Source organism: Talpa europaea, assembly GCF_964194135.1.
Source record: "Talpa europaea genome assembly, chromosome: 8".
Taxonomy (NCBI): Eukaryota; Metazoa; Chordata; class Mammalia; order Eulipotyphla; family Talpidae; genus Talpa; species Talpa europaea.
Window position 1 is genome coordinate 48,669,162 of NC_140075.1, and position 21,423 is coordinate 48,690,584.

Sequence of the window (21,423 nt, forward strand, 5' to 3'; positions counted from 1 at the left end):
TACTTACCTACTGTGTGTCCGAAGAGACTTCTTACTCCAATCACTAAGCCCTCAGCAAATTCTTCAGGGCCTTGAACAGCACCCTGGACAAAAAACATTAGATATTTAAAACTGAAATAGTTTGAGAGTTTTAATCTAGTGTTTAAGGGTTTCCATGAATATACAGAATCTGTGATTCATGAACATTGTGATAACAGTGAGTTCTGAAGACAGAGTTTTCACCCTTTAACCAAAATATTGAAGATACTTTCAACCCACATGATCTCAGCAAACCCTTTAAGATGACAAAAATCAGGTAAGAGCAAAACACTGAATTCAATCACAAACTTAAGTTGGTCTCCCAGTACTAAGTTCACCACATTGGTAAGGAGCCTAAGAGCCCATATAGTTTCAACTCTCTTATTCTCCCATTTATTCTCTCTGCCTTATCATTCTTAGACCTTTGCTTTGCACTCCTGAATCCTTTAAATGGATGTGAACAGGTGAGAGGAAAGCTTGAACATGAAACAAAGCCAGCTTTTGCCTCATTAGTCCTTTCCATAGTGTGAAACAGCCTTAAAAGGATCTTTATATACTACTTTTCCCTACAACTTTATTAAGTCCTAGCAAAATGTGGGCATGTTTTGTGCTCAGACACTAAAAATCCTCAATTAATTCTAAAACAATCTTTAATGTCACCTCAATTACTTTAAAATAAAAAAATATATAATTGATATATTTGTTATTTGAACATTATTCAGTTCCAAGATATAATACAAATTAAATGTTATTTTAAAAACCAGAACATTCATTTTTCTATGCCTATACTTAAAATAAAGATCAATACCTGAAAGGGTTCATAGAATAAAGCTTCAACTCCTTCAGAGAGGCCTCTGATTAATCCAAACGGGTTTCCAAGCACATCTAAGCCCAGTACAAGGACATACATCTGTTTCAAGAACTAAATGGAAAAATGTTAAGTCCTTTACAAACTGTTGTAAAGAACAAGATGATGCAATAAAAAGGGGGTTACTGAATAAATGATGTCATTAAAGGAAAGTTATGTACAGTAACTACCACTATGTCTATTAATTGATCCTTCACTATGTGCCAGACATTATCCCAGTATTTTACACAGGAGTTTCAAATTGGACAGAACTAGGTTTGACGCATATTAAGAACTAAGAAGTTATCTAACCTTGGACAAGTCACTGAGCCTGTGGATAAGTCTCAGTATTCTAAACTATAAAATGGCAAGTGTGCTATACTGACCTTTTATGGTTGAGTATGCATTATTAAATGAATACATAATTCAGTAATTTTTTTATTTTTTATTACTATCTGGGAAATAATAACCTATCTATCTGGGAAATAATTAATAACCAAAAGAAGAAACAGATGAAAATATATCCTTACTTAAACTTGTAACACCCATAAAACATATCACAGGAGAAAGGACCTTCTACTGTGGAGGTCCGTGGGATAGCATTGCCACTCTGAGGCTCTGACACAGGAGTATGTTTCTGTGCATAAAACTCAAACCACGATATAGCTGAGGCATGAGAACTAGCCTGGACCAGAATTTCTCTGGCAAAATTCTACTAAACTATGATTAGAAGCTGTTGTCATTGAAGAAATAATTGTAATCACTCCTAAATCACAATTCCTTCCCCATGTCATTAATGTATAACAGCAAAGAAAAAAAAGAAATTGGTGGAAACTTAGAAAGGTGTACATGGGGGAACAGAACTAAAGAAATGGAAATTAACCATTGAGGAAAACTACTAGGTAATGAGATTAAGAATTGAGTTAAATTAGGTAAAAATGAGGTAAACATTATTGCACATTGTATAATCCATAAGTATTTTGTTCTGTTATTTTATGAAATACATTCCTTATGAGCTACTATGATAAGTCAATTACCTGTTCACTGTAATGTCTAACAACACTCCACATGAGTTGATCTCTATTGTAAAACTGATACCGAATTTCATAATAGGCAAGTCTAGGAGGAGAAAGAAAGATCCAAAGGTACTATGATTATATTTGGGGGAAAAAAAAGATTTAAAATTTCATAATTTTTAATGATAATCATTGCTAATTCACAATTAGATTGTACCTCTTTAGTACTAGTGTTGCACCTATTTTGAAATCTTTAATAATCTGTTTTAATTTGCATATATCCTTTGATTTATCATAATGCTAAACATTTCAAATATCTACCTCCAACTGTATCGTCCTTATACAAATTATTTTATTGTTCTCTGGCAAATATGACATTAGAATCATTGGATTTTTCTTATCAATATTTACTACTAAGAGTATTAGCCCTCGGGCCTCCCCTGGTGGGTGGCGGGCGTAGTGGTTGAGCACTGGGCTGCGAAGCTGCCCGAAGCCTCTGCAGCAGCAGTTTGATCCCTGGCCGCCGGTGAGGGTCCCACATGGAGCAACAGACCTCTCCTGCCATGCCCGCTGCTCCCCTCAGAAGTGTATTTCGTCAGTCTGCCTGTTCTGTTCCCGGCTCTGGCTCTGGTGAATTCTCTCACCCTCCCGCGCTTCTGACTGTACCCAGTGCTTGTATAAATAAATAAATAAATAAATAAATAAATAAATAAATAAATAAATAAATAAATCTTAAAAAAAAAAAAAAAAGAATATTAGCCCTCTATGTCATACTTCGTCTTATTTCCCCAGGTCTTTGACTTTTAACTAATTTTGTTCTGAAGTGCTTATTTTTTGTATTATATTTTCCATTGGAATTTTTTCCCATTGCTTTTATTTTATTTATTTATTTGTTTGTTTGTTTGTTTATTTATTTATACGAGCACTGGGTACAGTCAGAAGCGCAGGAAGGTGAGAGAATTCACCAGAGCCAGAGCGGGGAGCAGAGCAGGCAAAAGGACCGAAGTACACTGCTGAGGGGAGCAGTGGGTGGCAGGAGAGGTCTGCGTGCCATGTGGGACCCTCCTCCAGTGGCCGGGGAGCAGCCGGGGATGGAACTGGTGCTGCAGAGGCTGGGGGCAGCTTCACAACCCAGTGCTCAACCGCTGCACCACCTGGGAGGCCCTCCCATTGCTTTTAAACTTGTAAGCTTGATGAAAACTTTTTTTCCTTAATCTTTTTTAAATTTTATTTTTATATTTTATATAATTTTTTTAAAATTTATATTTTTAAATTTTATATTTAATCATTCAAATCTGATAGTATACAAGTAAGTGGAAATGATACAAATGAATTTCTCTCCCCAAGAAAACTATTTGTTCTAGACCATTGAATATTCAATTGAATATTCATTGAAGTTATAGGTCTCTAATACATAAATATTTTCATATTAAATGTAGCAAGGAATTATTATCTACACTTTGCCATATGATTACACTGAAATCTCTCCCTGTTGCGACATACATTTAAATATAATTGTGTTTCAAAACATGGTGAATTTTTACTATACCACTGAAGTAATTCAATTTTATTCTAAATTCATGTACTATTTAGATAGTAATAACTTTTTAAAAATGTAATTCTTTAGCATATCTTTATGAGTAAAATAAGCAGAACTAAAGAACACTCTTCGAAAGTTTCCAAGCTCTTCAAGTGTATGCAGTGAGAATTATTTTTCTAAGCTAACATTCTAATACAAATGGAGACAATTAATATCCATCCAAAAAACATAACCTTAGTACAAAAGTTAAAATAATTCTTACTTGAATATAAGGTCATCCACATCAGTCAGAGTAGCACCTATGCTTTTCAATAGTAGGTTAACAGAATGAATTGCAATCATTTCCTGTTTTTCTTTGTCAGACTCTTCACCTCCAGAACCCAGAGAGAGACTCAAATGCAACTAGAAGAAAAATAATGTTCAGTAAATAAAAGTTAAAAAAACAAAAACAATGTATAAATATAGGAACCAATCCTCCTGATACAAACTCTGCTTCTTTCGGAATCCTAAAGAAAGCTTTGTTAAGAATAATATATACAATAAAATGTACTGATATATTCTAGATATGGATGAAGCTTAAAAACATTGTGCTAAATGAAAGAAGTCAGACATGAAAGACCATGTCATATGATTCCATTCATATGAAATGTCAAGAAAAGGCTTATTTAAAGAGACGGAAATCAGATTAGTGATTGCCTAAGACTGGAAATGGAGATAGAAATAAACTTTATTTAAGCAAACGGTGTTTTATGGTGTGATGGAAACATTCTGAAATGGGATTGTGGTAAGGGTCACATAATCCTATAAATTTACTGAAAATCATTGAATTGTACATATAAAATGGGTGAATGTTATGGTATGTAAATGACAGCTCAATAAAGCTGTGAAAGAAAAAAAAAAGAATAATATATACAATAACACACTCATATCTAATTCTCATATTTACTTTTTATAAAATGTAAATTAGACTGTTCCAAAAGAGAGTTAAAATTTTATTCATATCAACACTCTTTGTGTTCATATGCATGGGACCAAAACACTTTACTAAAATAGTGTAACAAATTTAAATGATATTTGAAGTTATTAGTTTAGTGATAATTAAATAAATTTTAAATAATTTCATAAACTATATTAAAGAATAAAATTAGGAAGAAAAATAGATAAACTGACACATAGTGGTCTTCTAGTCATATAAGGGATAATTATTTTAGTCCAATTAAGGTAAGTAGCTTTTGTGACAATTAGCAATAATAATTATGATATAATTAAATAATAATAACAATAATATGATAATTAAGGGAGCAATTAGCAAGTTCCTAAACAAATTTTTTTAAAGATTACTAAGGCTTTAGCTTCCACACATCTCTTCAAATCATTACCGACACATGAAACTTTCACACTCCATTTTAGCTGCTTCTACTTTGTGCAGTATCAATAGGCCAGAAGACATGACAAGAGATAATTTTGACATGCGTAAGTAAAGCAGATGACTCTCTTTCCTATTTCTCTAGCCATTTTACTTAACCAAAGAACTTAATAGAGTGAACTTTGGGTAAAATCAGGAAAGTCTCATTGTTGGCTTTTTTCTTTGATAATGATTTCTGCCCATCTGCAGAGTCAGAGTGTTAGGATCAGGAAAGCTTACATGGACAGATATCTACCCTCTCCTTAGGACAGTCACCACAGAATAAGAAAATAACTATGGTTTATGATCTTCATTGTTCAACTTCATGGCACAATTCTCACTATGCCTGAAAACATATATAGGTAATAATAGTCTTTAATACTCTGTTAGATTATAAATTCCATGAAGTCATTTCACATCTCCCACTGACTGCAGCTTTGATAGTAGTCATTCAGTAATATTTACTGAAGGTATTGTTCAATCTCATAAATAACTGATTTTCACATAATAAAAGAAATTATGTATAATCCATATGGATATAAAATAATATCCATTTTAAACCTAACATTAATACATGAATTTAAAATTATAATTGCATTTTATAAATTCACTCATTTAGATGGTTAGATTGGTGAATACAACTGAAAATAATGTGCTATAAACAGTTTTTGAGAATGTAATGGATCATCAATATTTTAAAGAGTTACTTAATTATAAATCTGGCCCATTACACAAGTATAGAGTATTACGGTTGACAGCATTTGTGAGTTTACTAAGCAGTCACCTTCCCCTATAAAAGCTAAAAAGAACAACAAAAGGAGAAAAGGAAATGGGTTCATAAAGTACAAAATCAGGCAAGTGAAAGGTATCCAATTTTCCACTCCCTTAGTTACAATCAGATTTTGGAAGGGTGAAAAACAGCACATCAACAGTATACTACTACTTCAGCGTTTTCACATTCTGGTTAGGACACCCATTATAGCTTTCTGTTTAAACATTGATAGTAGTTACAAAGTGCAACCAAAACATTAAACGTTAGTGAGCACTTCTTCGCTTAATTAAGAAATGCTTTTGTCAGCTTCTTCCTTGAATAAAGGGGTTATTAATTCAAGACTAGAGAAAATGCTCGGGCGGTTTCTCTGTGGGAATTATTGTTGTACATATGTTAGAACTGTCTTAATTATTTCAATTAATCAAACAAAATTCCCGCCAAATATTTGATGCAAAAAATTAAAATCAGTTTCTATACAGACCATTTAAAAGTCCTACACAATTCTGAAAATTTTTCAAAATAGTAATTACAACAAACCTTAACAGGAGAAATATGAAAATGTTCAAAGAAACTAAGAATTGACATATCAGTCATTGAAGTCTCCATTAATTCTGTGTTTAGAGCATCAATATCATGCTGGATTAACTTTGTCTGAAAAAAATTAAATCAAGAAATTCATATTTTAATTTTTTCCTCTGCTACAGTTAGTTAAAAAAATGACTAATTTAATTTTTAATCTAAAAAATTTCCCAAGAAATAAAAATTGTTACCCGTTTTCTTTCAGCTTCAGGGTCAGTTGTTGGGGTAAACAGTGCAATAATAGCGCCTAGAAATCCTTGATCAACTTTTAAAGCCATTTCCTGAATAAGGACCATAAAATACCTAGGAAAAACATTTTATAAATATGGAAAAGGGTGTCTATAAAATCTTAAAATTTTCAATGTTAAAATTTTGATTATGGTCAAAAGTTACAGTAATATCTTATTCTTGCATTTCTGAAGAAGAGATATTATGTTAACAAGTCCAAGGACTACTTAGAATGAGAATTTTTTCATTAGAGTTAAGGTTTCACTAGAGTAATTGTACTGTGTTAACACTTAGTATTTAAAGTCCAAAATCCTACACCGACCAGGTTACAGAAGAGACAAACAAAACTAGATAATGTAGCATGTAGTCCATAGCAATTGCTTTAAAGAACACCCCTCACAAATACATATCATTTATAATTCACTTTTTCGTAGCCTAAATGAAGTTACAAAGGAGAGAATGTGATTAAAGTAATTTTACACTTAAAAACATATAAAGGCTATTATTAAAGTAAATTTCAAGAAAGAATATTACTTGACAAAAAGATTTCTGGGGGAAATAATTTCATATATAAGTCATTTTCAAAAGAGTAAAATTTATTTCAGTGTAGATTCTCATTTTAAATTCCTTTAGCTAATTAGGGGAATCTACTTACTTAAACTGTAGGACTTTACTATATTCATTAAATCTTGTGATGACACTCACATCAATAAAAGGTTTGGGCTCTAGATGAAGAAAGAAAACAAATATAATCATTGCTTTATACTAGTTTTGAATAAAGTACTCAACTTAAGAAATAGGGTATATTGCAACTTAATCTTTGTTGTTTTTTGTTTACCTGAATCCAAAGCAATAGACTTTGGAGGGGCCACTGGATGAAATACAACAGGGAACATTGTACCTGGTAACTGATTATCAACCTGAAAAAAAGAAAGAACATTAACTCAGCAGAATTTAAAATAATTAAATTTAGAAATTTCAGTTTCAGAAACAATATTATAGAAGACATGGCTAATTTCATCATAATTGAATATATGTGGTGCTACTACAAGTTTCATCTCAAATTTAAAATTGTTACATATCTCATCAAGGGCATACTTTTATATAAAGGAATATATAAAATCCTCATAACTGTATTAACATTGTGCAGCATGAATGCCATAAATAGAAATATTTCTACCTATAGGTCATGAGAGATCTCAACTCTTTGCAAATAAAATGTTATTGGAGACTAGATATGAAATTAAGGAGAGGTAGAAAGTAGAGAAAATGTCATAAATAATATTTTGTAGTTAAGAGAGATGTATGGAGATAAGAAGGGAGCAAGTAGCCAAAATAACCTGCAATCATAAGCTCATTCTTATGCAGAATAACAAAATAAATCTAGTTTTGGGGAGTCTGTGATAAATTCAAAGGTATATTTTAAAATAACAATGTCAGTACAAGAAAATACTCTCAGTGTTTAACTAGCAAAATTAAATGGTCTCAACAATCACAAGATCTTTGAACTTGGATGGTCTATATGTTGAATTCACAGATAGTTGGGAAGAAGGAAACAAATACACAAACAAAAGGAAAGATGCCCATTACAATGTATGCTGCATCATACATTAAAAGAGAAAACTGTCTACCAAGGTGATTAAATAGATCTATTGAATTCAATATATCTACTGAATTAAATATAACTATCTATTGAACAATGATGACATTGTTACCTGAAGCCAATATAACCTGGCCCTCAAACTTCTCTGGTGTGGAGACTGTTTAAATTCAATCTGAATTCCTGATAAAAAATCTCGTTTTATAGGGCACTGAATAGGGAGGCGCATTTCCATTGGAACTTTATCAAAATTGACCTGGAAAGAAAGCACATGTGTTTGTGAGGTGCTATTACTACTAGTAATGTAGCTACTCCATTTTGAATGTCCATTTAAATTGAAAAGAAAATGGATCTTAAACTGTATCATGCTGAAAAAGCTACCGTCAGATAATTTAGAGTTGAAGATCTTTGAAGCAGAATTATCACTTTTCCAATAAAGTTATGAAGAAAATAACTAATTATATAATTAATTATATAATCAATTATATAAACTGTAAAGAAAATAAGTCATCTTCATATTTTTTAAAAACCTCAATAGTAATGGATAATTTTACATAATTAATTCTTAAGCTTTGTTTTCACAAAACTAAACAATGAATAGTTAATAGCTTCTTAATGTCTGACACTAATTATACAGTTTTTTTTATTGAGCATGGCCAATATTTATGGGCAAGGGGATAAAGAACATATCTGGTGAATAAAGGAAAGACAAAGAGTAACCAAAACTGTATGACTGTATGAACTGTATGAACCAGAGCACACCAGAAATTCCAAGTCAAATTTCTGTGGTTTTCTTGGAGCAAAAGCAACTTTTAGTTTCAATACTATAAGGTTCCATATAGACTACATCTTCATTTGTAGACATCTACCCATGTCTAATAATCATTCACATTTAATGAATTTAATTGAGCAATTTTCTTTAGTTTTTTCATCATTAAAATATATAATTTTACATAGCCTTATTTAGCAACATGCGTTGGTATCGTTTAAAATACGAGAGAAAAACGGGCCTCCCTGTTGGCGCAGGGGGTTGGGCACCACAGCCTCCACAGCATGAGTTAGATCCTGGCCGGCCAGGGAGCAACCCACATGGCGAGGCAGGCCTCTCCTGTCTTGTCCGCTGCTCCCCTCAGCAGTGTGTTTCAGTCAGTCTGCCTGTTCTGTTCCCCACTCTGTCTCTGGTGAATCCTCTCACCCCTCTGCATCTCTGGCCTGTACCCCAGCTCTTGTATGCATAAACAAATAATCTTTAAAAAAAATAAAATATGAGAGGAAAAGATTCAATTCGCAATCTTCTCAGTAATCTTTTTTTTTTTAGAAAATTTGTTACTTTTTTAAGATTTATTTATTTATTTAAACAAACACTGGGTACAGTCAGAAGCGTGGGAGGGTAAGAGAATTCACCAGAGCCAGAGCAGAGAGCAGAACAGGCAGACTGACGAAATACACTGCTGAGGGGAGCAGTGGGCGGCAGGAGAGGTCTGCGCACCATATGGGACCCTCGCCGGCGGCCCTCACCAGCGGCTGGGGATCGAAACAGCGCTGCAGAGGCTGCGGGCAGCTTCGCAGCCCAGCGCTCAACCGCTGCACCACCGGGGAGGCCCTATTCTCAGTAATCTTATTGAAAACAGAGTCCATTAAATGATTTGCCTTACAAATAGAATAAACTGTAAAAATGCAGAAGAGAAACATTTTAATCATGTTTCAGAGAACATAATAACAATATAACATTTTCACTGAAAATGTAGTAATATTAGTAATGCCAATCTTTCAAATACATAAAGAACTGATTTACTAATTAGTTTTCTGCACACAGTTTTATGTAGACACTAAAGTTTTGGTGATTCACTACCACCAACAAAATATATGTAGAAAATTCCATGAAAAGTTGTTGCATACCTCAAAATTATTGTCTAATTTAATCCAGCCATGGTCTTCTGAAACTTGATGTTTCTTAAAGTATTGTTCCAATAAAATAATCTGTTTTTGACTGAAAGGCTTCCATTTCTGTTTTGGTTTCATCTCCCAAACAACACCAGAACTATAATCGTTCATAAAGAAAATTAAATTAGAATACATACTTAAGTTCGTGGAATTGTTATACAATTCCAAGTTATTGCAACAATTAAACTCTTATGAATTTATGCAAGAGATTTTTAAACACCAAAATATGCCTTTTTTTGTTAGATAACACATACTTGATTCTAACACTTTCCACAAAGTACCTATGACAAATAATATTCAATACATTTAAAAATCATAGGCTTTAAACACTAAATTTACACTTTATGGATTTGTCCAACTAAGTCTTTTTCTGCTCCACACATATTTTTCTCAGAGCTTTTTAACAGAGCTTAAAAGATTCCACTTCAGGTTGCACTGAATTAGCACTATTTCAACTGATTTGAAAATATTCTCATATGTAGTTCTATGCAAACTATTCACAGAGGCTAATTCTTCAATAACTTCAACTCAGCATTGGCTTCTCAAATATACAACAACTAAGCAGCACTGGTAACATCTGTTGACTCATCAAGAGCCTAGGAAAAACAAAATTATTTGCCTTGTTCTTAATTGACGATTGAATGTTGCTCTGAATGGCCTCAATTCTTCAAGTAACTGTTCTCCCTAAAAGGCTAATTAATGGTCCTGAGTTAATTTTCTCTAGACAAATTTCTTTAGCTGCTAAAATCAGACATGATTTAATTAACTCACCATTGGTAAAAGGTTTTCCTTCCTTGACTAATAAATGATTGACTCAGAAACTAACTTGGTAGCAGCCTCACTTTAGATTTTATATTTTTATGAAGAAATTCTGCTGTGATGAGATATTTTGTCCTAAATTTTCCAATTTTTCTGGTCATAGATTTACTGTGAATTGGGTATATTGTGATGCATGCTTAGTTTAGGAATACCAATATATACTGTATTCTTTTAGCTCAGATAAAATATCATTATAAAATAAAATAATTCATTGACATTTCATTTCACAATTTTTCCCTATAAGCGAGACATTAAAAGTTTACTTCTCTTGTTTTAACATGATGAATACATGGCTAATTTCATCATAATTGAGTATATATGGTGCTACTACAAGTTTCATCTCAAATCTAAAATTGTTACATATCTCATCAAGGGCATACTTTTATATAAAGGAATATATAAAATCCTCATAACTGTATTAACATTGTGCAGCATGAATGTCATAAATAGAAATATTTCTACCTATAGGTCATGAGAGATCTCAACTCTTTGCAAAGTAGTAAAAGAACAAGGTTATAGTACAAAGATATGTGGAGCACTCAAACACTTAAATTACAACTACATAATTAGATTTGTTGTACACTGAAAAGCAGTGCAAAAGCAGCTGTAGACATTATGAAAGAATAAGTGAGGCTATGTTCTAATAAAATTTACTTATGTGCAACATTGAATTTTGTATAATTTTCATGTGTAACAGAAGATTTTTTGTTAATAACTTATGAAAAATCTTTTATGGTCCAAGGGTGGCACCAAAACAGGAAGCAGGCTACATTTGACTTATGGGCCATATTTTGTTAATCCCTGATTAGAGAATGCTGTTTGCACAGTAATACAATATAAGTTCATATCATTTTAATTTACATAGCTTCTTGATATTAGTCAATAGCAATATTTACAATGTTCTCACTATGAAAGTAATGAATAAAATTTCTACTATAAATTATATGATTCCAACAACAATTCATAATAAAAAACCTCAGCAAACCAGGAAGACTGAGGAACTTTCTCAACTTGATAAAGAACATCTTCAAAAAAAAACTTAGAGTCAATATCATACTTAATGATATTGAGAAACAATATGCTTTCTCGCTAAGATAAGAAACAAAACAAAGCTGTCCACACTCATAACTTCTGTCCAACATTACAGAAAAAATTCTAGATACAACAATAGGACAAGAAAATAAAAGGTACACAAGATAGAAGAAATAAAACTGTTCTCAGATGACGTGAGTGTTGGTATTAGTCAACAGCAGTATTTACAATGTCATTGCTATGAAAATAATGAATAAAATTTCCACTATAAATTATATAATTATATTGACAATGAGGATTTGACAATAAAAATATTTTTATTAGAAACCAAAGAAATGACATTCTTAGGCATACACAAAAAATAATAAATTTGTACAAAATCTACATGTGGAGAATACAAGTCTGATGAAAAAGATCAAACATATAAATGAATAGAAACATCTCTGTACAGGGTTATGAAGACTCAATATTATCAAGATATCAGCTCTTCCCGATCAAAATGATGACTTTTATCTTGTGGATACTGACAAACTGATTCTAAATTTTATAAACAAAGACGAAAAACTCAAAACAGGCAACACAATATTGAAAGAGAAGACAGAAAGTTAGTGAACTGTAATATATGACTTCATGATCACTATAAAATCACAGAAATCAAGACAGTGCAGTATAGGTGAAAGAATAAACACCTAAGTAGAACAGAACTGAAAATCTTGAAATAGATCCAAGCAAATATACTCAACTTATTTTTGAAAAGGCACAAAAGCAATTCACTGGGGAAAGGATAGTCGTTTCAACAAATTGTGTGGAGGGCTTCCCTAGTGGCACAGGGGTTAAAGACACAGTGCTATCAAGCTACCGCCAGCCACTGCTACATTTGTTCAATCCTTGACTAAACAGCTAACCCACATGGAGCAGCAGACCTCTCCTGCCTCGCCGGCTGCTTGCCCTCAGCAGTGTATTTCAGTCAGTCTGCCTGTTCTGCTCCCCGCTCTGTCTTTGGTGAGTGCTCTCACCCCTTCTGGCTTTACACCCCAGTCCCTGTATGCATAAATAAATAAATCCTTTTAAAAAAATGGTGATGGAACAACTGGACATTCACTTGAGAAAAAAAAAAATAGATCAAGATGAAGAGCTTATATCTTTCACCAGAATTAATCCAAAATTGATTACAGACCTAAATATCATATGCAAAACTATAAAACTCCTAGAAGATAATATAGGAGAAAATCAAAGTGACTTTAGGCTTGACAATGACTTTTTAAAGATGTATCATCAAAAATACAATCCTAGGGCCTCCCTGGTGGCGCAGCGGTTGAGCACTGGGTTGCAAAGCTGCCCGCGGCCTCTGCGGCGCCGGTTCGATCCCCGGCTGCTCCCCGGCCACCGGACGAGGGTCCCACATGGCACGCAGACCTCTCCTGCCGCCCGCTGCTCCCCTCAGCAGTGTACTTCAGTCCTTCTGCCTGCTCTGCTCCCCGCTCTGGCTCTGGTGAATTCTCTCACCCTCCCGCACTTCTGACTGTACCCAGTGCATGTACAAACAAACAAACAAATAAATAAATAAAAATACATGCCTCTTAAAAAAAAAATACAATCCTAGGGGGGGAAAAATGTGTTGAACTTCATTAAAGATCTCTGTGTGGGAAAGACACTGTTAAAAGAAGGAAATAACAAGCCATAAATTGGGAGAAAATATTTGTAAAATATATCTGGTAAAATACTGATATCCAAAATGTAAAAAGAATTCTTTAAGTTCAACAATGAGAAAAAGAACAAATAAAAAATAAGAAAAAGAGCTGGAGATACCTTACAAAGAATATATCCAGATGACAAATAAGCATATGAAAAAATATTTGACACCATACATATAATTAGGGAGAGGAAATTAAAGCAACAATGAGATTCCACCACACACCTAGTAGAATGGCCAAAATCCAGAACATTAACATCAAATGTGGACGATAATGTGGAACAACTCTCATTTATTCCAAGTAGGAATGCAAAATGGTGCTACCACTGTGAAAGACAATTTGGAAGCTTTTTACAAAACTAAAGATACTCTTACATATGATCAAGCAATCACTCCCCTTCTTGATATTTACCCAAATGAGTTCAAAACTTTTATCTATACAAAATCCTGTGCATGAATGTTTACAGCAACTTTATTCATAACTGCGAAGTTTGGAAGCAACCAAGAGATCCTCAGTGGGTAAACAGATAAACAATGGTATGTTCAGTCATGGATTAGTTACTCAATGATGGAAAAAAAAAATTTAGTTGTCAAGTCACAAAAAAAGAGTCAAGTCACAAAAAAAGACGTAAGAAACTTTAAAAAAGTATTTCTCAGTCAAAAAGCCTATTTGAAAAGCCTACATGACAATGACATTCTCCAAAAGGCTACCTTTGGAGATAGTAAAAAAAAATCAGTGGTTTCCAAGGGGTTGGGGAAGGAAAGGACATATTAACAGGTAGAACACAGGAGATTTTAGGGTAATGAAACAGTTCTAGATGATATTATAATGGTGGACACATGTCATTATATATATTTGTCAAAACTTAGAAAATTTATACTATAAAAAGCTAACTCTAACATAAACAATAAACCTTAGGTAATAATATTGTTTCAGTATTAATTATCAATAGTAACAAGCATATCCTACAATTTCAAGATGTTAATAAGGGAAAATAAGAGAAACTTGGGGAGTATATAGAAACTCTGTACTTCATAGTCAACTTCGCTTTACAACTAAAACTGCTCAAATACTAGTCTATATTTTAAAATTACATAAGTAATTGACTTATTTTTCCTCAGCACACATATTTATTGTGTGTGCTGAAAGTATTGTGTGTAAGAAAAACGATCAAGTTTTTCTAGATAAATTTTTAAAATGTCATAAAGGCTAATTTGATAAAATATAATAGCATATATAATATAAAAGTAAAAAGCGACATCAAAAAACAAGAGAAAATTAGATTTATATGACTTAAAAATGACTTTCATACTTATTTTAAAAAATACTATATAATTCTGAAATGTACAACCAAGAGAATATATTACTCGTGTATACACAGGTGTATTAATAATTTATTAATAGTATGCATAATACTATGTGCAAAATGTATTACACACATCACCTGTTTATTTACTTAATTTTTACTTCATTAAACACAAGTTTATTATAGTTCCAATGCTGATTATACATGGCAACATATTAACCACTCCACCAACTGGCCTCCATATAAGAATGAGTCTTTTACCAAAATTAGTATGATTTTTAAAAATCAAATTAAATAAATTCAAACATTTTTCTTACAGATATAAGCAGATCCAGAAAAAAATGGTCCCATCCCTATTAAAAAGTTCTAAATACTTTTTAAGATTATTCCTTCTAGGGGCGGAGCAACATGGCGGCGAGGAGACGCTGCGAGTAAGATCTCCCATTAAAAAAAGTTAATAGGGAGGAAAAGCGGCAGGTCCCAGTGAGAACTGGGACACGGAAGATAAACGGGTGACTCCAGAAAACTACCCGAAGAAGAAAGTGGCCATAAAAGAGGACTAGAAGGGAGGGAAGCGCAGAACCCTGCTCCCCTCCCCCCCCCCCACAGAGGCGGCACTCTCCGACCGGCAGAGAGGAGGGAAACAACAAACCAAAACGGCCAACAAGAACAAACGACGCAGCAAGCGGGACTGTGAGTGGAAAGGAACTAATGCAGCCACCACACCCCTTGAGCGGGAGCTGAGGCGAACCCTGCAGGATTCGCCGTGGCGGTGAGCGAACGGCTCCGGGCGCCATTAGAGAAGAACAAAGACCCCGGGAGACCGCACACAGCCCGGGCTGCCCGTAAGCTTGCGCTGAAAGCTGCTGAAAGCAGCGCTCTGCGCGCTTGAAAAGCAAGTGCAGACCAGGATCGCGGCTGCCCAGGTCCCCGCGCCTGCGACCTAGGCTTGGGAGACGACCTAGGCTTGCTGGGAGACGCGCGGAGGTCCTCACTGAGGTGAAGGTCTCTCCCTGAGTAAGCAGGAACCAGGCGCCCAGGCACGGGAGCAGTGCAAAAGGCGCCATTCCCGCGCCACTGAACTGGGCTACAGCCCGCGTCCTGGAACTGAGGGCTTTGGAACTGAGACCCGGGGCACGAAATTAGGGGCGTGGGTTCCCCACGACGGTGGGGCACAAGGCAGACACAGCACCCCAAAGCCGTTGAGGTGTACCCTACCATCCCCGCTTTGCTCCCTGTCCCACGGGGTGGAAAATCAGCTTCCCAAGGGCTCTAGGAGAGATCTCTGGCGCCACCTAGCGACTTGTAGCCAGCACAGGCTCCTGAAGGAGCTAGTGGCCAGCTGGGGAGTTAGCCCACACCCGGCCCCTTCCAAACAAGTAGTCTGAGCCCACAGGGAGAGCGAGCACCCACAGCCAGGGCAGACCAGGCACGCAGAAGAGTGTGCCTGACACCGGACGCGCAGGGAGTGTGTCCCACATCACCATTTTAGAACAGGGACATTTCTTCAGTAAAGACTACCTGCAGAAGGCTTCCTCAGGAGCCAGAGGTGAGCGGGGGAAGTTCGCCCACGCCAGACCCCCTCTGGTCTGCAGTCCAAGCCCAGAGGGGGAGCAGGAACCCACCGCCGGGGCAGACCAGGCGCACAGGGGAGTGTGTCCCCACATCGACATTTTAGGACAGGGACCTTTCTCCAATAAAGACTGCTTGAAACTGACAGATGACTCCTGGAGGAACCAGAGGGGAGAAGAGAAGCCCACCCAAGATGCCGGCCAGTCCCAACAACACAGTGTCCCAACGCATACGACAAATTAGAAAACAGACAGTAGGGAGGAGAAGAACCACACGCAACCTAGCAACTCTCCAGAGAAAAAGCACACCACAAAAAGAAAACCAGCCCCAGATTGCAACGACAGTAACTTGGAAGAACTTCTGAGCCTTCCAGAAAGAGAATTTAGAATTTAAAATTTAAAAAACTGACAGAAGTCATAAAGGAAAACAATGATAAGGGAAAAATAATCAACGATCAGAAGAATGAAATTGAGTCCCTAAAGAGGGAAGTAAAAGAAATGCAGGATATCAAAGAATTAGTGGAAGAACTAAAGAATTCTGGGAAAAGCAATGAAAGCAGAATTGATGAAATGGAAGAACGAATAAGTGCTCTTGAAGACACATAAATAAAAAGAACCAAAACAGAAAAGGAAAGAGAAGTACGAAGGAAAAAGAATGAAGAAAGACTTCGGGAACTATCTGACTCCATGAGGAAAGGAAATATAAGAGTTATAGGAATACCAGAAGGAGAGGAGAGAGAAGTAGGAACAGAGAAAATATTCAAAGAGATAATTGAAGAGAACTTCCCAAATGTGAAGAAGGAGCTGAAAATTGATATACAAGAAGCAAGAAGAACACCAAACTTCCACAACGAAAGAAAAAATACAGCAAGACACATAATAGTAAAGCTCCCAAGAATCCAGGACAAGGAAAAAATAATGAAGCTGGCAAGAGGGAAGAAACAGATAACATTCAAAGGAAAGCCAATCAGGCTGACATCAGACTTCTCCGAAGAAACACTACGGGCAAGGAGAGAGTGGAGGGACATAGTCAACAGACTCCAAGAAAACAGATGCCAACCAAGAATACTCTATCCCGCAAAGCTCTCCTTCCTCTTTGAAGAAAGAATATGGACCTTCCCAGACAAACAGAAACTCCGGAATTTCATTGCAACTAAACCCCCACTCCAAAAAATACTACAAGGAGTCCTAAAGCCAGAACCTCAGAGGGACGAATAACAATGAAAGAAGGCCAAAAAAAAAAAAAAAAAAGTTATTAAAAGAATAAATAAATAAAATCAAAGGAAAGACAAACACAATGGCAAATACAAATGTTAACATATCAATATTAACTCTAAATGTAAATGGACTAAACTCTTCAATAAAAAGACACAGAGTTGCAGCCTGTATTAAGAAACAAAACCCAAACTTTTGCTGTCTCCAGGAAACACATTTAGCTACAAAAGATAAAAATAGGCTCAAAGTTAAAGGATGGAAAACAATCCTACAAGCAAATGGACCAAAAAAGAAAGCAGGAACAGCTATACTTATATCAGATAAAACAGATTTCAAACTCAAAAAGATAAAAAGAGACCCCAATGGTCACTACATTATGATCAAGGGGACAATACTTCAAGAAGAAATAACACTCATTAACATATACTCACCAAACGAAGGAGCACCAAAATATATCAGACAACTGTTGTCCTCTCTGAAAACAGACATCAGAGAAAACACATACGTAGTGGGAGACTTCAACACACCACTATCAACAATGGATAGATCAACAAGACAAAAAATAAGTAAAGAAACCAAAGCTCTAAATAAGGACCTAGAGCAATTGGGCTTAACAGACATCTATAGAACACTAAACCCCAAAAAAACGGAGTACACATTTTTCTCAAGCGCACACGGATCATTCTCCAGGATCGATCACATACTGGGGCACAAGACAAACATCAACAGATACACCAAGATTGAAATCATATCAACCATCTTTTCTGACCATGAAGGCATCAAACTAGAAATAAACCATAAAAAGAAGGCAAGGAACTTTCCTACCTCATGGAGATTAAAAACCACACTACTGGAAGACCACTGGACTAATGAGGAGATCAAAGAAGAAATGAAAAAATTTTTTGAATTGAACGACAAGGAGGACACCAATATCCTAAATGTATGGGATGCAGCAAAAGCAGTAATAAGAGGAAAATATATAGCAATAGAAGCTCACATCAAGAAACAAGAAAGAACTCAAAGAAACAACCTAATCTCGAAGCTCAAAGATCGAGAAAAAGAACAACAAAAAAACCCCAAAACCAGTAGAAGAAAAGAAATAATAAAAACCAAAGCAGAAATAAATGAAATTGAAACTAAAAAAACAATCCAAAAGATCAATGAAACCAAGAGCTGGTTCTTTGAAAAAATCAATAAAATAGACAAACCCCTAGCCAGGCTCACAAAGGAAAAAAGGGAGAAAGCACAAATAAACAGGATCATCAATGAAAGAGGAGAAATCACAACGGACACAGCAGAAATCAAAAGAATAATCAGTAACTACTATGAACAGTTATATGGAAACAAGTTCAACAATCTAGAGGAGATGGACAAATTCCTACAACTCTACAATCACCCAAAGCTAGATAAAGAAGAAATAGAACACCTAAACAGACCAATTACAATTAGCGAAATTGAAATGGTAATCAAAAACCTCCCCAAAAACAAAAGCCCAGGACCTGATGGATTTACAAATGAATTCTACCAAACATTCAGAGACGAATTAGTGCCTATCCTTCACAAACTCTTCCAAAAAATTGAGAAGGAAGGGACAATACCAAACACGTTCTATGAAGCCAACATTACACTAATACCAAAACCGAACAAGGACAACACAAAAAAGGAAAACTACAGGCCAATCTCCCTAATGAACACTGATGCAAAAATCCTCAATAAAATTTTAGCCATCAGAATCCAACAATGTATCCATAAGATAATTCACCACGACCAAGTAGGATTCATTCCAGGGGCACAAGGATGGTTTAACATCCGAAAATCAATCAACGTTATCCAACACATCAACAAAAAGAAATATAAAAACCATATGATAATATCAATAGATGCTGAGAAAGCTTTCGACAAAGTGCAACACCCATTCATGATAAAAGCCCTTGAAATTCTTGGGATACAAGGAACATACCTCAACATCATAAAGGCCATCTATGACAAGCCAACAGCCAGTATCATTCTCAATGGTGAAAAGCTGAAAGCAATTCCATTAAGATCTGGAACAAGACAAGGATGTCCACTCTCACCACTGCTTTTCAATATAATACTGGAAGTCCTAGCCAGGGCAATAAGACAAGAGAAAGACATCCAAGGAATCCAAATAGGAAAAGAAGAAGTCAAACTATCACTATTTGCAGACGATATGAATTATACATAGAGAACCCCAAAAACTCCACAGAAAAGCTAATTCAACTCATCAATCAGTTCAGTAAAGTGGCAGGATACAAAATCAACATGCAAAAGTCAGTAGCCTTCCTATACACAAACAATAAATCTGAAGAAGAAGAAATAAAAAAAACCATCCCTTTTGTTATTGAAACAAAAAAAATCAAATATTTGGGAATAAATCTAACAAAAGAGGTAAAGGACCTATACAAAGAAAACTATAAAACACTGTTAAAAGAAATAGAAGAAGACACAAAGAAATGGAGAGACATCCCCTGCTCGTGGGTTGGAAGAATAAACATTATTAAAATGGCCATCCTACCAAAAGCAATATACAGATTCAATGCTATTCCAATCAAAATTTCAATGTCATTCTTCAAAGAAATAGAACAATTATTGATGAAATTCTTATGGAATCACAAAAAACCCCGAATAGCCAAAGCTCTCCTGAAAAAAAAAGAAGGGAATGGAGGCATTATAACCCAGACTTCAAACTATACTACAAAGCCATAATCATCAAAACTGCATGGTATTGGAACAAGAACAGACATACAGACCAATGGAATCGAATAGAAAATCCAGAAATAAACCCACAGATGTATGGTCAACTAATCTTTGACAAAGGAGCAAAGACTATGCATTGGAGCAAAGAAAGTTTGTTCAATAAATGGTGCTGGGAAAACTGGGTCGCTACATGCAAAAGAATGAAGCTTGACCACTACCTCACACCATACACAAAAATCAACTCAAAATGGATTAAAGAACTAGACATAAGACCTGAAACCATAAAATATATAGAAGGAAATATAGGCGAAACACTATGTGATCTGCTCATCAAAGACATCTTTACAGACACATCACCCAAAGCAGTGATAGTGAAGGCAAAGATAAACAGCTGGGACTACATCAAATTAAAGAGCTTCTGCACAGCAAAAGAGACAATAACAAAAACAAAGAGAAACCCCACCAACTGGGAGAACATTTTTGCACCCAACACTAATGATAAAGGACTGATCACAAAAATCTGCAAAGAGCTGATGAGACTCAACAACAACAAAGAAAAGAATCCAGTCAAAAGGGCAGAAGAGCTAAAAAGAAACTTCTCTGAAGAGGAAATGCAAATGGCCAACAGGCATATGAAAAAATGTTCAACATCACTTGCCATCAGGGAAATGCAAATTAAAACTACCATGAGATACCATCTTACACCAGTGAGAATGGCACATATTAAAAAAACTAGCAACAACAAATGCTGGCGAGGTTGTGGAGAAAAAGGAACTCTTCTGCACTGTTGGTGGGAGTGCAAACTGGTCCAACCACTGTGGAGAGCTGTGTGGAGATTTCTGGACCTACTAAACATAGAGCTTCCATATGATCCAGCAATTCCACTCCTAGGTATTTACCCAAAGGACACAGAAACATCAATTCCAAAGAACACCTGCACCCCTATGTTTATAGCAGCACTGTTTACAATAGCTAAGCTTTGGAAACAACCCAAATGCCCAAAAATAGATGACTGGATCAAGAAGTTGTGGTACATATATACCATGGAATATTACTCAGCATTCAAAAAAGATAAACACATGCAATTTGCAGCAACATGGATGGCGCTGGAAGGGATCA

General features: G+C 35.3%; 1 protein-coding gene across 1 annotated transcript in view; it reads right to left on the minus strand.

Moving 5' to 3' along the window:
* Positions 1-21,423, minus strand: part of VPS13C (vacuolar protein sorting 13 homolog C) — a gene marked incomplete at its 3' end in the record, with an annotated part of 165,273 nt that overhangs the window by 24,701 nt on the left and 119,149 nt on the right. Inside the window, exons 68-77 of the mRNA XM_084239974.1 lie at positions 9,905-10,046; positions 8,121-8,261; positions 7,244-7,325; positions 7,061-7,130; positions 6,369-6,480; positions 6,136-6,249; positions 3,684-3,823; positions 1,903-1,984; positions 827-940; positions 8-83 (exon numbers count right to left, since the gene is read on the minus strand). Coding sequence (XP_084096100.1) covers positions 8-83; positions 827-940; positions 1,903-1,984; positions 3,684-3,823; positions 6,136-6,249; positions 6,369-6,480; positions 7,061-7,130; positions 7,244-7,325; positions 8,121-8,261; positions 9,905-10,046 — 1,073 coding nt within the window. The remainder of the gene's footprint in view (positions 1-7; positions 84-826; positions 941-1,902; positions 1,985-3,683; positions 3,824-6,135; positions 6,250-6,368; positions 6,481-7,060; positions 7,131-7,243; positions 7,326-8,120; positions 8,262-9,904; positions 10,047-21,423) is intronic.